This window comes from Etheostoma cragini, chromosome 6, assembly GCF_013103735.1.
Source record: "Etheostoma cragini isolate CJK2018 chromosome 6, CSU_Ecrag_1.0, whole genome shotgun sequence".
NCBI lineage: Eukaryota > Metazoa > Chordata > Actinopteri > Perciformes > Percidae > Etheostoma > Etheostoma cragini.
Window position 1 is genome coordinate 23,340,520 of NC_048412.1, and position 13,483 is coordinate 23,354,002.

General features: G+C 41.3%; 1 protein-coding gene across 1 annotated transcript in view; it reads left to right on the forward strand.

The window, feature by feature from the left end:
* gabbr1a (gamma-aminobutyric acid (GABA) B receptor, 1a) overlaps window positions 1-13,483 on the forward strand; it is a 59,478-nt gene that overhangs the window by 13,996 nt on the left and 31,999 nt on the right. Inside the window, exons 7-8 of the mRNA XM_034873600.1 lie at window positions 5,242-5,402; window positions 12,561-12,695. Coding sequence (XP_034729491.1) covers window positions 5,242-5,402; window positions 12,561-12,695 — 296 coding nt within the window. The remainder of the gene's footprint in view (window positions 1-5,241; window positions 5,403-12,560; window positions 12,696-13,483) is intronic.

Genomic DNA, 13,483 nt, shown 5'->3' on the forward strand with positions numbered 1-13,483 from the left:
AAAATGAAGTAATGTGCTTAGCAGGCATTCCCTGGGAAAATTTTCCAAACAGGTTCAAAACATATACTAGTGCAGCCGTTTTATCCGATCCCAATGAATACATGTGTTACTGTTGCAGGTATGTCACCCAACAAATTAGGAATTAGCCAGATATTGAATCACACACTTACGCTACAATCCTTGGAAGCAATATGCACGCACTAATCTTAAAATATAGTGTTAATGCAAGTAATCTGAGAAATTTATTCAAACTTTCCAAATATTGCTGTCAGATTTGACAAACACATAATTAACAAAGTAGAAGAAAACCCTGTTTCCTCAAATAGAACTTTCCATCTACCGTCTCAATACTGACCTCCTTCTGGCTCTGCTCTCTCTCTCTTCACTCCATGTGCCATCACCACCCACTTACTGCCTCCTCAGCGGGAGAAAGGTTAATACCCTGCTTCTGTCTGTGTCTGCTCTATCCTCCACCTTGTGCGTGTGTGAGTGTATGTATGTGTGTGTGTTCACATATGCAGTATGATTCTCTAGCTCCTGTTTTTCTCCAAGTGCAGTATCAACACCACAATTAAGGTCCACTGTCAATACAAGCAAAGCCGCGAATAATCGGGACATTACCATCTAACACAGTTTCTGTCCAAACTCTGTATACCTATATATGTACATATATGCTGTACATATGTATCTATACATGTACTCTGTATTTTATTTTTATATTATTCATTTTAGTAATCTATTTAATCTTTTAGGATTATTGTATTGTAAAATGCAGAAGCACTAACAGGCATTAAAGCAAAAGGGTGAGATAAATCTTTATTTTACTCTTCAAAACAACAATGTATTAGTCCGTCTCTAAATGTTGAAATTTTAATGGAGTCATTTCATAAAAGAATATGTTGCAAAAGCTGGAATACAAATTTGTGGATTAATACACATTTTGTTGACTACTAGAAGTATTTACAGCATTAGGAAAGTGTCCGTGGGTACTCAAAATAAACTGCAGTAAGTGCCTGTGCTCATTATAGTCAAAGAACAAAGGCTCAGTGATGTTGTTTTTAATAGTTTTTTGACAACAACAAACCTCTATGGCACAAAGTAATATACATCAGATTTGGCAACACAGACAGTACTAGTACTTGTTTCTTCATGGCATTTGTTGGAAATAAGACAAATAAGGCCACCCTCAGCCTTAAAAAGATGGGTTGTATCACTGGATTTTAGCAGTGCTTTAAACTTGGCATGTAAGTTATCTGTTCAGTATCACATCATGTCAAAACCTACAACCACATAAACCATCCATTGAACAGCAGGTGCTGTGACAGGAGTGGGGGGGGGGGGGGGCGATGACTGCCCCAACATTAAAACATGATTCCCATTCCTCACCTAGTAAAAAATTTAAATTTGAGGCTTGCACGTGGCAATAATTAATTTTTAAATCTAATGAATACAGTCTAAAACGTTGATAGTTTTTCATATTTATATTCATAGCAATACACTATTGGTTACCAAATGTTGCTCTAAAGCAACATGTGTTGTTTGCACATTGTTTACAGTCAAACAATAAACTTATTATTAGTAACTCCCCTCCACTCTGATACTCAGGCATGATATATAACTCTAATAACAGAGGTGCTGCAGAGTATTGGAAACTAGGTGTGCTGCTGGACAAATTATATAATGATGAAACTATATTGAAGTTAGAGCTTTTACTTCATGGTGAACTGTATTTTCATAGTGTGCTGGCCAACATTTATGCTTCCATACCCATACCTTTTTGTAATTTGAATAATACTGTCCGTGTAATGTGTAAATACAGCCTGAGTTTCCACCATGCCCATATGGTAGAACAAGCAAAGTTAGACGTGCACAAAAAATGGATTGTGAACTACTCTTTGACCAATGTCAAAAGAAACTGGATTGGACGTTTACTGTCGGCATTGTGTGAAAACAAATGTCAGCGTCTTGGGAATTTAAACGCTCTGATTGATTTTTACAGAATATATTTTGTCTGGGCATTTTTCACAATGATTTGGATTGCTTCTGGGATAACATGCACTTTGCAGGTGGAGGACAATGTGATCTGGTGATTGTGTTAAAAAGGCAACATTCAAAAAAGTATTTTCCTCACTAACACCTCTGCCAGGAGGAAAACAGGCCATTATCCTGAAGGATGCCCAGTGTGCAAACTGCAGACACACAAGCCTACAGTAAAAGGCCCTCATTATCGCAGCTCAGCAACATGTGACAGCACTCAGCACACAGTCTCCATTGCATCTTTCCTAGGCTGTGCCACAGTTCATCCATCTTCAGCCTCTTAATGTTGTATTTGCCACCACTAGGGTTAACACTGCACTGCCCAATGCTGGCTCGTCTAGTGTGTGTGTTGGCTGTAGGATCATGGACCAAAAAAAGCATAGAAAGTTCACAGCTGAATAATTAATAGTGCGTTGGACGGGTCGCAGGGTGGCAGCGAGGATGAGGAGGTGGAAGTGGAAGGCAAATGCCAGCAGATGATCACTCCACTCACCTCCGCCTGTGAGGGCTTGTTAGCAGCTGGATTGGAACAGCGCTCTGCTACATGGAGATATCCAGATAATGAGATTTAGGTAATGAACCGGAGTTATATAATTGGCATATTCCATTGCCTAACTACAGAGGGTTTTTAATTTAGACTGGAGAAATAATGGTGTTCTTCTCAATTGCTGCAATGAGTAATTTTCAAAAGGGAACTTTTACACTACCATTGCATTGCAATTAGAGCACTTACACAAGAACTACAAAAAGATGAGCGCGACCATGAAATGGAATAAAAGTAGAGTCAATAATCCAAAATAGCAAAAATGAATCATTGGCAAAGTATTGTTCTGAGCTGGTAACCTTTAGATGTGACATTTGTCACAGGATTCATTGATATCATATGATGTTGGCAGATGTGTCTCCAAAAACATCAAACATACATTTAAAAGAAGGACTGTATGAACATTCAGTTTTAACTATAAGGGCTTAAAGGCCATTGTGCATGTGTGTACTTTTGTTCTGTGTCAGAAGGTGTGAGTGCATAATTGCGTGTCTTTGTGTGTCAGTTACAAACAGCGAATGTGCTAGATATGAACAGAGGGTTCAAACAAGTGTGCAGGGAGTTTAGGGCTCTCTTATCTACACTAACTACATCCCTGTTTCCACTCTTGAAATGAAAGCAAATAAAGTCAGCCATGATTGATACTGCCTGCTGCATATTTTTGATGATTTCTCAAGCAGCTTCTGTAGCATTTTTTATAGATTTGGCCGTTGAGAGGATATAGAGATGAAATGTTCTATAAATTAGCAGAGGTGGTTACAGAGCAGAGTTACTCACTGATCATGTGTGCCAGGCCAGTAAACAGGGAGTTATTGATTTGCAGGTCAAACAGCATTTACTGTAGGTTTCTATGTCAAAACCAGGCTAAAGGTTACATGTAACCATTGTTTCATCGAGCAGACAGCTATAGCACCAGCTCTGGGGATGGCAATGTTGGTCTGTCCATGCACTACTTTGGTCTAGATGTCTCAGCCACTATTTGATGGCTTGCCATGACATTTTGTAGAAACATTCGTGGTTCCCAGGGGATAAATCCTCCTGACTTTGTTGATCCTTTGACTTTCATCTAGCGCCACCATAAGTTTCTTTCTTTTTTTTCTTTTTTTTTTTGTGAAATGGTTTAACAACTGTTGGATGGATTGCCATGAATTTTTGTAATTACATTGATGTCCCCCACAGGATGAACTGTAAAAACATTTTTTTTAAAGGAACAGATTCATGCATTCCATAGTTTCTTTGGACATCTGTTTATGTTTTTTGGCCGTGCAGTTGCCCAATAATTATATTAATCAGTATTAGTAAAGACTTACTTATTGATGTTGTGGTAGTGATGCCTCATTACCCAGACCTGCTAATTACTAAATTCATGCTCACTTTGAAAAGATAAATCTGACTGTCTGGGTCTTTCCTAGTTGTTTATATGGGCTTTTAACCCAGACAAGGTCCTTATTTAGCCCCCTGCATTGATCAGAAATGGATTATGGATGCACTAGCCTACATTGTAAGCCAGGAGCTGCAGCAAGTGGTGGGAGTAAGAAGCCAAATGCAAAGAAGAAAATGTGACAAATAGAGGCTGTGTGGGGCTCTTGTGGAAGGGATGCAATGTTTAAGTTAAGCACAGCGTGTAACTCATTAGAAAATCTTTGAGGAGATTTTGCCCAGAGCCCCCTCCCAACCATCTCTCTCTCTCTCTCTCTCTCTGTCTTTCAGCATATATCTCAGACTTATCCTGGCTCACTCTCTCATCTTTCTCTCTCACACACACACACACTCTCAGCCTGCCGGTGCTGCAGTGGATCAGACGCAGAGCTCTGGCGCTCCTGCTTTTCCAAGGCAATCGTTTCATCTGTTGGAATACGGCTGCGTTAAAAGGGGGGACATGCTGCGTGCTATTTCCGCGGCTTCAGCTCTCAAATCACACTCCAGTTGTTTTTTTTAGCTACAGCTCCCAATCCACACTCATTTGACCCGGTTGACGTGTTCTGCGCGGACTCCGGTGTTAAATTCGCGAGTCCCTTTTGCGTAAAAGTCGTGAGTAATGGACGCGCTGTCCAATATTCATGATTGATTGCAAGCAGAAAGCAATGCGTTAGTTTAGTCACGCGAAATGAGTGTGGAATTGCATAGATATGAGTAGGATTGCAGGCTTGAAACTTGACTGATGAGCATCTCGATGCGAGCAGCAGTGTGTCCTCACATGATCGCTACGAGCTTTGAAAAGTAAAGGCGGACTGAACTGTGTTTGACTTTGTACCGAAAATATCAAGCCAGAATTAACCATGCATTATGCTAAAGTGTACGGCGACTAGATTATTTACTCGATTCGCTAAACCCTTGCAATTAAAAGTAATTAGCTGGTTGATTTTGGTATATCTACCAAACTCAACGTCAAATCCAAACTCAAACCTGCCTAAAGGAGCCGGGCACGTGTTGAGTTCACTTACGTTTTAGTTGCAAAATTTGCACATAAAATACGCTTTTCCCGGTTTGGCTCCGCTGCAGCACCGTGGCCAACTTGCTCTCGTTCAGCTCACCTTGAACCATGCTGGTGATTTGCAGAAGTCCTCCGCGGGTAACTCGCGCAGCCCGCGGGCATGCGATGTTCCTCCTTCGGGCATCTCTCATCGCGCTTCTCCTCCTCTGGCCACGGCCGTCCGCAGGCAAGAAGAAGCTGTACATCGGAGCACTGTTCCCCATGAGCGGAGGCTGGCCCGGGGGTCAGGCGTGTATGCCCTCCGCCCAGATGGCCCTGGACCTGGTGAACAACAGGAGCGACATCCTACCCGACTACGAACTGGAGCTCATCCACTACGACAGCATGGTGAGTGCATGTGGAGGGGAGTCAGAGGAGGTGCGCATTTAAGTGGTGTGTTGTGTCAATCAACGAGGGATCTAACCCTAACCCCTAACGTATCTGCCTCTCTAATTATCACGAGGAATAACTGACTTGTGTCATTTTAGGTGTGCTGAATATTGTTTGTCACTGTTGCGTCATTGTTGTGTGTTTCATTTTGATGCCTCCTCTTGCTGTGAAACATGTTTTTCCTGACTTTGTGGAGCTTATTCTATTTTACACCCTGGTTTCTCAAGAGTCATGGCATAACTTATATTAAACTTGCCAAAAACAACAGGACTCTCCTTTTGCCTTTTCCCCTAGACACAGATCTCAAAAAGGAGCTTTCACAAAAGGTCAACCCACTGATAACTAGCACTCAAGTCTCCACTCTGCTCCACAAAGGGGGCTGCCATGCACAGTGCAGATGCTAAATGCACAAACACACCTCCTGCTTGTTGCTCATAAATCATTAATCACGGTGGTATTTTAAAATGTCAGCATTATCAAGCATATAAATCCAATATCCGCCCCCCGACTGGTTTCATTTCCCCACACTGCCCCAGATTACCACCCACTACACTGGCATAGACTATAGTCAAAAAGCACATTATTTATCTTGGTAAAAAAGCCCTATTTACGCCTTGTTGCTGCCTGTGCTAATTGTTATTCTGAAAGTTTCCCCCCAAAAGAAACCTTTTTTCTCAACAGCGGGGTGAGTGGAGACACATGAAAACAATTACTGGATTTCCCCTCTGTCGCCTCTCTTCAGGGTTATTATCAATCATGCTGCAGGACAGATGCCTAGAGAGTGTCCCAGGCACCATACAGTTAACTGTATTGGGACTGGTTAGACATTTGCTACGAGCTTTATTCTGATTGGTGTACACGGCTCTGCATTGGAATCCTGTTAAACAGAATAGCAGGGAAAAAGAGCGAATGTGTGTGTGAGCCTGTGTGTGTGTGTGTGTGTGTGTGCGAGAGAAAAAGAGAGAGAGAGAGGGAGAGTTGGCATGGCAACACAGTTACTCTTGAAGCAAACCACAGAAACAAATAAGGTTTTGGCTCTGTGAAAATATGTGTGCAAATTCATTAGCTGTATGTATGCATAGCTGATAGTACAGTGCATGCTTCTTCACATTCTGTTAGGCATACACCTTGTTCTTTGCAATCAAATGCAAAACAGACCAAATGTGTGTGTGTGTGTGTGTGTGTGTGTGTGTGTGTGTGTATCTATCCTCTCATTACAAGTGTAGTGAAGCAGGCAGCTGATCTAGCTGCCATAAACATAAAGAGAAAGCTATGGCATGAACAGATTTCATAGGGATTGGGAAACATCACTCCTTGTGCTTCAGAAGTCGCTTGCGCCCCTGGCTCAATAAATAGATGCAGATCCTTTGAATAGAACAGCTCAAAGAGGCTGGTATAACATTGTATGAGTGACATTGGATAATTCCTTGAATTAAGTCAGGGGGGGATGTATTGCTCCTGCTCAAGGTACAGTGTGTTTGGAATTTTTTTTTAACCTTCTCATTGCAAATGCTTTTCACCTGGCTGGAATAGTAATGAGGATCTTAGTGTATGAGAGGCATAAAAGCAATTATAAAAATAAGGATTAATTAGGTATGATATTTACATGCAATTATTACAACTTATCCCCTTATTCTTGTTTAGTCAGAGAGAAAATCTCCACCTTGTGAGCACAACTCTTTGTTTAACTGTGAGATTAAGACAAGGGCATAACTGGCCCTTTGTTTGCTTGCATCTCAAGATCAAGGTTGGAGAAGCGTAATTATGCAGCAGAGTCTCTTGACCTGATTTTATCATGATGAGGAGCTTTAAAGTCTAACAACAGTATTGAATATGAGACATGCATTAAGGTTTCAGTCAAATTTGGCAAACTTGGTGCTAAAACACACTTTCACACACCAGTGTGTGACCATTAGGGTTGGTAGTATCAAGTGATGTCCTTAGCTTGTTCAACATCATACAATATTCATGAAGCTCAACACTTAATCCCAGCCTGTCCCTTTAATGGATGCAGATACCCTGTGGTAGCAGAACGGCTTGTTTCTTTGGCTATTCTGGCGACAGCATCAGACTATTTACAGCCTTCTGAGATCTACACACACACACACACACACACACACGGACAGTCGCGTACAAACACAGGGAGTACATGCAGACACACACTCTCCACACAGGCCGTTTCCATGGATATATCAAAGCACAGAGACTGCAAACTTTGATCAATTATTAACAGTGATAGAGTGAGACAGTGGAGATACAGAGAAATGGTGAAACAAGGTGCTTCCCTCACTTCTGCCCTTTATTTTAATTGGCAGCCATGACACTATTTCCCCATCCACTGTGGCATAACTAGTATTCATCACTGGTCCCCATGCATGTCCATTGGCATACAAGCCTGGAGTTGGTGCCAGATGTAATTATGAGGATATTAGGAGATGTAGCTGTGCATGCTTCGAAATACAATACATAGATTGTCTCCTAGCTCCTTATCTTATCCCCTCTTCACACTCTTTTTATATTATTCCATCTCAAGTGTAATTAGAGTGCATTTTGATAAACCAGTGTATTCTCCTGCTCTCCCCAGCACCGGGGAACCTTTAGTTTCTTTCAAAGGTTCTTGCAAGCTGGGTTTGACTGATTGGAAAGGCTGCATAGGCATGTTAACATCAACACTGATATTGGTTTGGGGAATTTCAGCACCAAGGACAGCAACAGAAGTGATAGTGCATTGTATGTACGTGTAGCTGTAAAAATGCATTTTATATATAGTACACTGTGTGTGTGTGTGTGTGTGTGTGTGTGTGTGTGTCTGTCTGTGTGTGTGTGTGTGTCAATAAATGTGTATGTGAATGGCATCAGGGGGCGTCAATCCAGGCGCTCTCATGAGCCAAGCAAGGCTAGAAATTAGAGTTAAAAGGGTGATGAATCGAGGGGGTTGTAGAAGACAGACCTCCAAGAATAGCAGAGATTCCTCACCCTTTATGGCGTACCTGCCAACACCCCTGTTGTCTCTCTCTATTTAATTTCCTACAGTCATAGAAACACAAGGTTCAGGTATGGAGTCTGACGCTGTTCTGGTCAAGAATAGAACAGCATTATACTCCCTAACAGCCTGTATGTAATTTAATAATAATTTAGACTGTTTATTGATCCCCAGTGGGAAATTACAATTTACACTCTGTTTTGTTATTAATCACTAAACACAGGCCTAAAATACACACACACACACATGATCAGGAAATATTAATGCACAAATGTAGAGATGTCAGAGTGAGTGGGCCGCCAGCTGGACCAGTGACTTGAAAGGTTGGGGGGGGGTATGGTGCCTTGCTCAAGGCAAGGAAGTGAAGTGGCATCTCTCCAGCTCAACTGTCCGGTTCCCAACCCAACTCCCTACGGACTGAGCTATTGAACTGAATAAACGTAATGTAAGTGCAAGATGTTGACTTTGCTCCTCTATTTGATTTCACATTAATTACTTTCATTTAATTAGCAAAATGTAGGTCTTTATTCGTTGGATCCGCTCCACAATCTTACAAATTGAGGAAAGGTTTACCCTTTAGGTTCAAAGATCTAAGGGAGACTTATTTCATATTTAATGATTAAGGGATTTCCAAGCTTTTTAAGAGGGTTCATCCATTAGTGATTTGGTTTGGCAATCATTTACAAACAAAAAATGTACTGAACATATCAAGGATAATAGCTCTTTGTCTTGGGGAAAATACTTAACTAACGTCTACAAAATCATGATCTGCACTTCTTTATTTTATTTTAGTTTCTACACGTTGTAGAAAGTCAGTAATTTGGGAAATAAAAACTAAACAAGCTATTAGTAAATGCTGTGAGGTTGGATTGTAATGACATATTAAATTATTCCAAGATAATCAGCATAGGCGAAGATTGCTCATCAGAGTAGATTTAAAACACTGTAACACCAGAAAGCTAACCAGCTTCTTCTCAGCATGCAGCCAGCCCACAGCCATAGTGACAGAGAACACAAACAACCTTTGGGAGAGACAGTAGTCTATTTAAAAGAGGTCAATCTTTGTCTCCGTCGCGTGATAAGATAACACAGAAATTTGTTTTATGAGGAAGAGGCAGGGAGAGCTGATTTGACCAGAAAGGAGGACGCGGTCTGTGAAAAACTGGTGTAGTGATTGATCGGAGGGAAAACCTGCAGCCTCTTTGCCCCACATTGCATAAGGTTGCCTGTTCCTACATGACATCAATATCGTGAAGCTGCTTTGCGAGTCAATATTAATGCAATTAACCCAGTGAATTGCGGATGCTAAGCAGTGAATGGACATAAGTAATTTTACAGGCATGCACTCCAAAACTCTCAAGACAATATTGTAATATTTTGTCAATGGGATTCTTGTACAGATTTGTATTGCAGTTGGTCCGTGATGAGTCCAAAGACGTTTGGGATCAAGCCACCCTGCCCTTTGTTGTGGAGTGTTATATTAAAACAGATTATCTAGCTTTGACCTTTGGACTCTTGGGATGTATTTGGGAATCAGGTTTTAAAGGATTTAGTACACTGTTTAAATGCCAGACAGCAGTGGAGTATTGTCATGGCGACATTCTTTTTGAAAATGACCACAGTGACCAAAAAGACAAGGCTTTAACCTTTCATGGATTAACAGTCCTTGAAAGTTTTTCATAGGTACCATCACATGATAATAATAACAATTACAATACGTTTTTGATATAGCAACTTTTACAGACAAAGTCACAAAGTGGGTGGGTAGTGATAGTTAAAAATTAGTTCTTTTGTCATTACAGTGCCAACAACTTGCCTAAGGTATCAAACACAGTCAGATAAACCTTTCAAACATCCTCTGCAGCATTATCTAATTTAAAAAAAAATGTTGTCCAGTGACCAAATTAAATGTTTGCCAAAACATAGCTACATACGCGAAACGTTTTTCGCAGTACCAATATAAGCAAACGTGGAGCAGCAATTCATTCTTCACCTTGGAAATAAAAAAAATGTTGTTCATTACTGTGACAAAATATTATTAACTCAAAGAATACTAACTGAAAAGCTGTTTCCGAAGCTTTCGACTATCTCATGGCCTTCTCAAATGGTAACTCCACCGATTCTTAGAAAGAAGTGAGCTCACTAGACCTCATCGCTGCTTGAAGCTAGCGGCTCAAGGCTACTTCAGCCGCTAATACCGTAACAAACCTGGATCTCCGACTGAACTGTCGGCAGTCAAGTTGAATTGTGGGTAATGCAGGCACCAGGTTTTGACAAAGATGAAGAATCCATGGAGTCAAAAAGATGATATCTCTGGTTCTGCCGCCTTAATTTTGTCTGTTTTTAACTGTCCATCATGCAAATGGAACCCATTCAATCAAATACTTTTGTGAACAGCTTACCAATTACCTCCATAAATTCATACTCTTAACAGTCCCCCTTAAGCCTATCAGAAGTAGAGTCACATAGCCACAAACAGCCAAACGTCCAAACATCCTTTCAGAAAATGTGCAGGAGACAATAGGTGGCAGATTTATGTTTTCCAGGCGGGGGGGTTGCTTGACCTAGCTGAAAGGTGTAGGTGTTAATGGTTGCAATGCTGTTGTTTTGCAAGTTATTGTATGTTTGCTAGAGACGGTAGGTTCAGAAGTTGATGCAAAATGACACACTTATACCACTGTACCGTAAGAAATCACCAAACCTAAAGTGGAATATCACGGACAAAGTTTAAGAATTCACAATTAAGACTATGCTATTATCTCACAGTATTATATCACTGTGGTTGCCTAAGCTCCCAAGCACCGGCTGAATCTTTGCTTATGCAGGAGACGTTTTATAGCAAAGGTCACAGCCTCTCTGTGATCACCTTGATGACATACACAGTTTAAACAAGCATGTCCTAAAGGGCTTTACGCGGTCAAATACATAAAAACGTGTGTTTTTGTGAAGTGAATTTTCTTCTGGGATGATTAAGACATGTAAAGAACCCTTCAATGTGAGGAAGTCAGCAGTCAGGGCTCTACTTTAATTGCATTCAGATTGAGTTATCTAAGTGCATGACAACCTCCTGACTTTCTCTGCGATGACATGGCACCACAATAATTCCAGCCAAACTAGAGTGAATGGAAAACACATCAATCAATAAGAAAGCCCAGCTATTCCACATATGCCCTGGTTCTTGAGTGGTGATTACCTCTTCAGAAAGAGCAGAGGGCTGCCTCAAAGAGACAATTCAGCTGCTGAGACAAACACCCCAATTAGGAGCCGCCATCATTTGCCGCGGTCCGATTGTTTGTGACACTCATCTGGAGTGTATTTTTTTAAAATGTGCATGTGTGTCTTCGTGTTTGCGAGCCCCATCTTCTCTTCCATGGTGAATCATTAGATGTGTCAGGCCAGTTTATCAGTGACTCTGATGAGCAGTGCGATGGAGACGGCCTGTCGGTAATCTGGCTGACAGAGCAGTGATGGATCATTCCAGCCACACACTCGCCACCTCGACATGCTGTAAATGACTTTATTGGTGGGTTGTAATGACTTGCGATGGCTGCTGCTGTGGTCGTCAGGCTCACTTTTGTCTGGTTTCGGCCTGTCTTCCTGTTTTTATGTCTGGATCCGTGGGCATGTGTTGTGTTTTGATGAAACGTACTGGATGTGTGGACATGAACTCTGTGCTGACATTTTTTATTTCCTTCCTAAAGCTTGTCTTTTCTCCTCACATTTGTAATTGCTTGTTTGCTGCTCCTTGCTACTTTTGTGCCATTTTCCTCTTGACCTTGTCCGTTTGTCCTTTTCTTTGTCCTACTTGTCTTTACTCTTCACATTTGCATTAGCCTTAAGTCGCTCCATGCTACTTCTATGTCATTTCCCTTTACTTTATCTACTCTCTTCGGTTTTCTTCTTTGTGTTTTTGTTTACAGTCGCCTCCATCCCCCACACTCCATTTGTCTGCTCTCATTCCATCTGTCTCCCTCACCCTTATCTGTCCTATTTCCCCTGCTCTGATTCCTCCCCATTTTCTCTCTCCACCTCTTTCAATCACCTCAAGTAATTTCTCTTCCTTATTATTGATCCACCCATCCCATCTGTTCATCTGTCCATCCATTAAACAGTCTGTCATTTTGTCCTTCCAGTGTGACCCAGGAGAAGCCACCAAGTTGCTGTATGACCTTCTGTACACCGAACCCATCAAGATCGTCCTGATGCCCGGCTGCAGCGGCGTCTCCACGTTGGTGGCCGAAGCTGCTCGCATGTGGAACCTCATCGTGGTGGGTGTCTTTTACCGTTTCTACTGAAGTGCACACTTTCAGGACATTTTTGCCATCCCCGATCATTTAAATCCAGAGATGTTCTCAGTCAAATTTTTTAGATTCAGCGCGTGTAATTTGTTATTATTTAGCGCGAATAAACATTCATAAATCTGTTAAGAGATCATAGACAAAAGTTGCTCCTCATAACTTCAAAACTTGCCTAAGAATTATCACATTTTTAAGTCTTTAATATCAAAGTGATCCAGTGATAGCTGTCTGTACATGCAAGGGAACTTTGCGAACAGGAACTATTTCAGCACACGTTTTAATGGTGCCAATTTGGTAAAGCACAAAAAAAGGCTGAGGGGGGCCTTAGGTGTCAGACATTGAAAACCCGTTTCAACCCAACTGCACTGCTTCAAACCCATTGCCAAATAATGCATCAGACTGAAGGGTCAGCTCACTGTGATTGAAAAAGAAAAAAAACATGGCAGTATCCAAATATACAGATAGTGATGTTTTAGTGGGTTCCAGTTCTGAGACATATGTCTAGGAGTTTTTTGGCAGCAACAGCTCTTTCCTGTTTCACTGTTCCTGTGGAAAGTCCACAGAGCACATTGTCAACAGTTATCTTCTGGAGAAAATTGACAAAGACAGTGTTTCACAGCAAGGCCTGGGGTTTCACCTCCACCGAATTTAACTCAATCATGAGAGACCTCGTTTTGAGTACAATTATTTAATCACATGTGCATGATAATGAGAAACTATATTTTGCCGGTTAGACTCCATTGTGACGTCATCATATT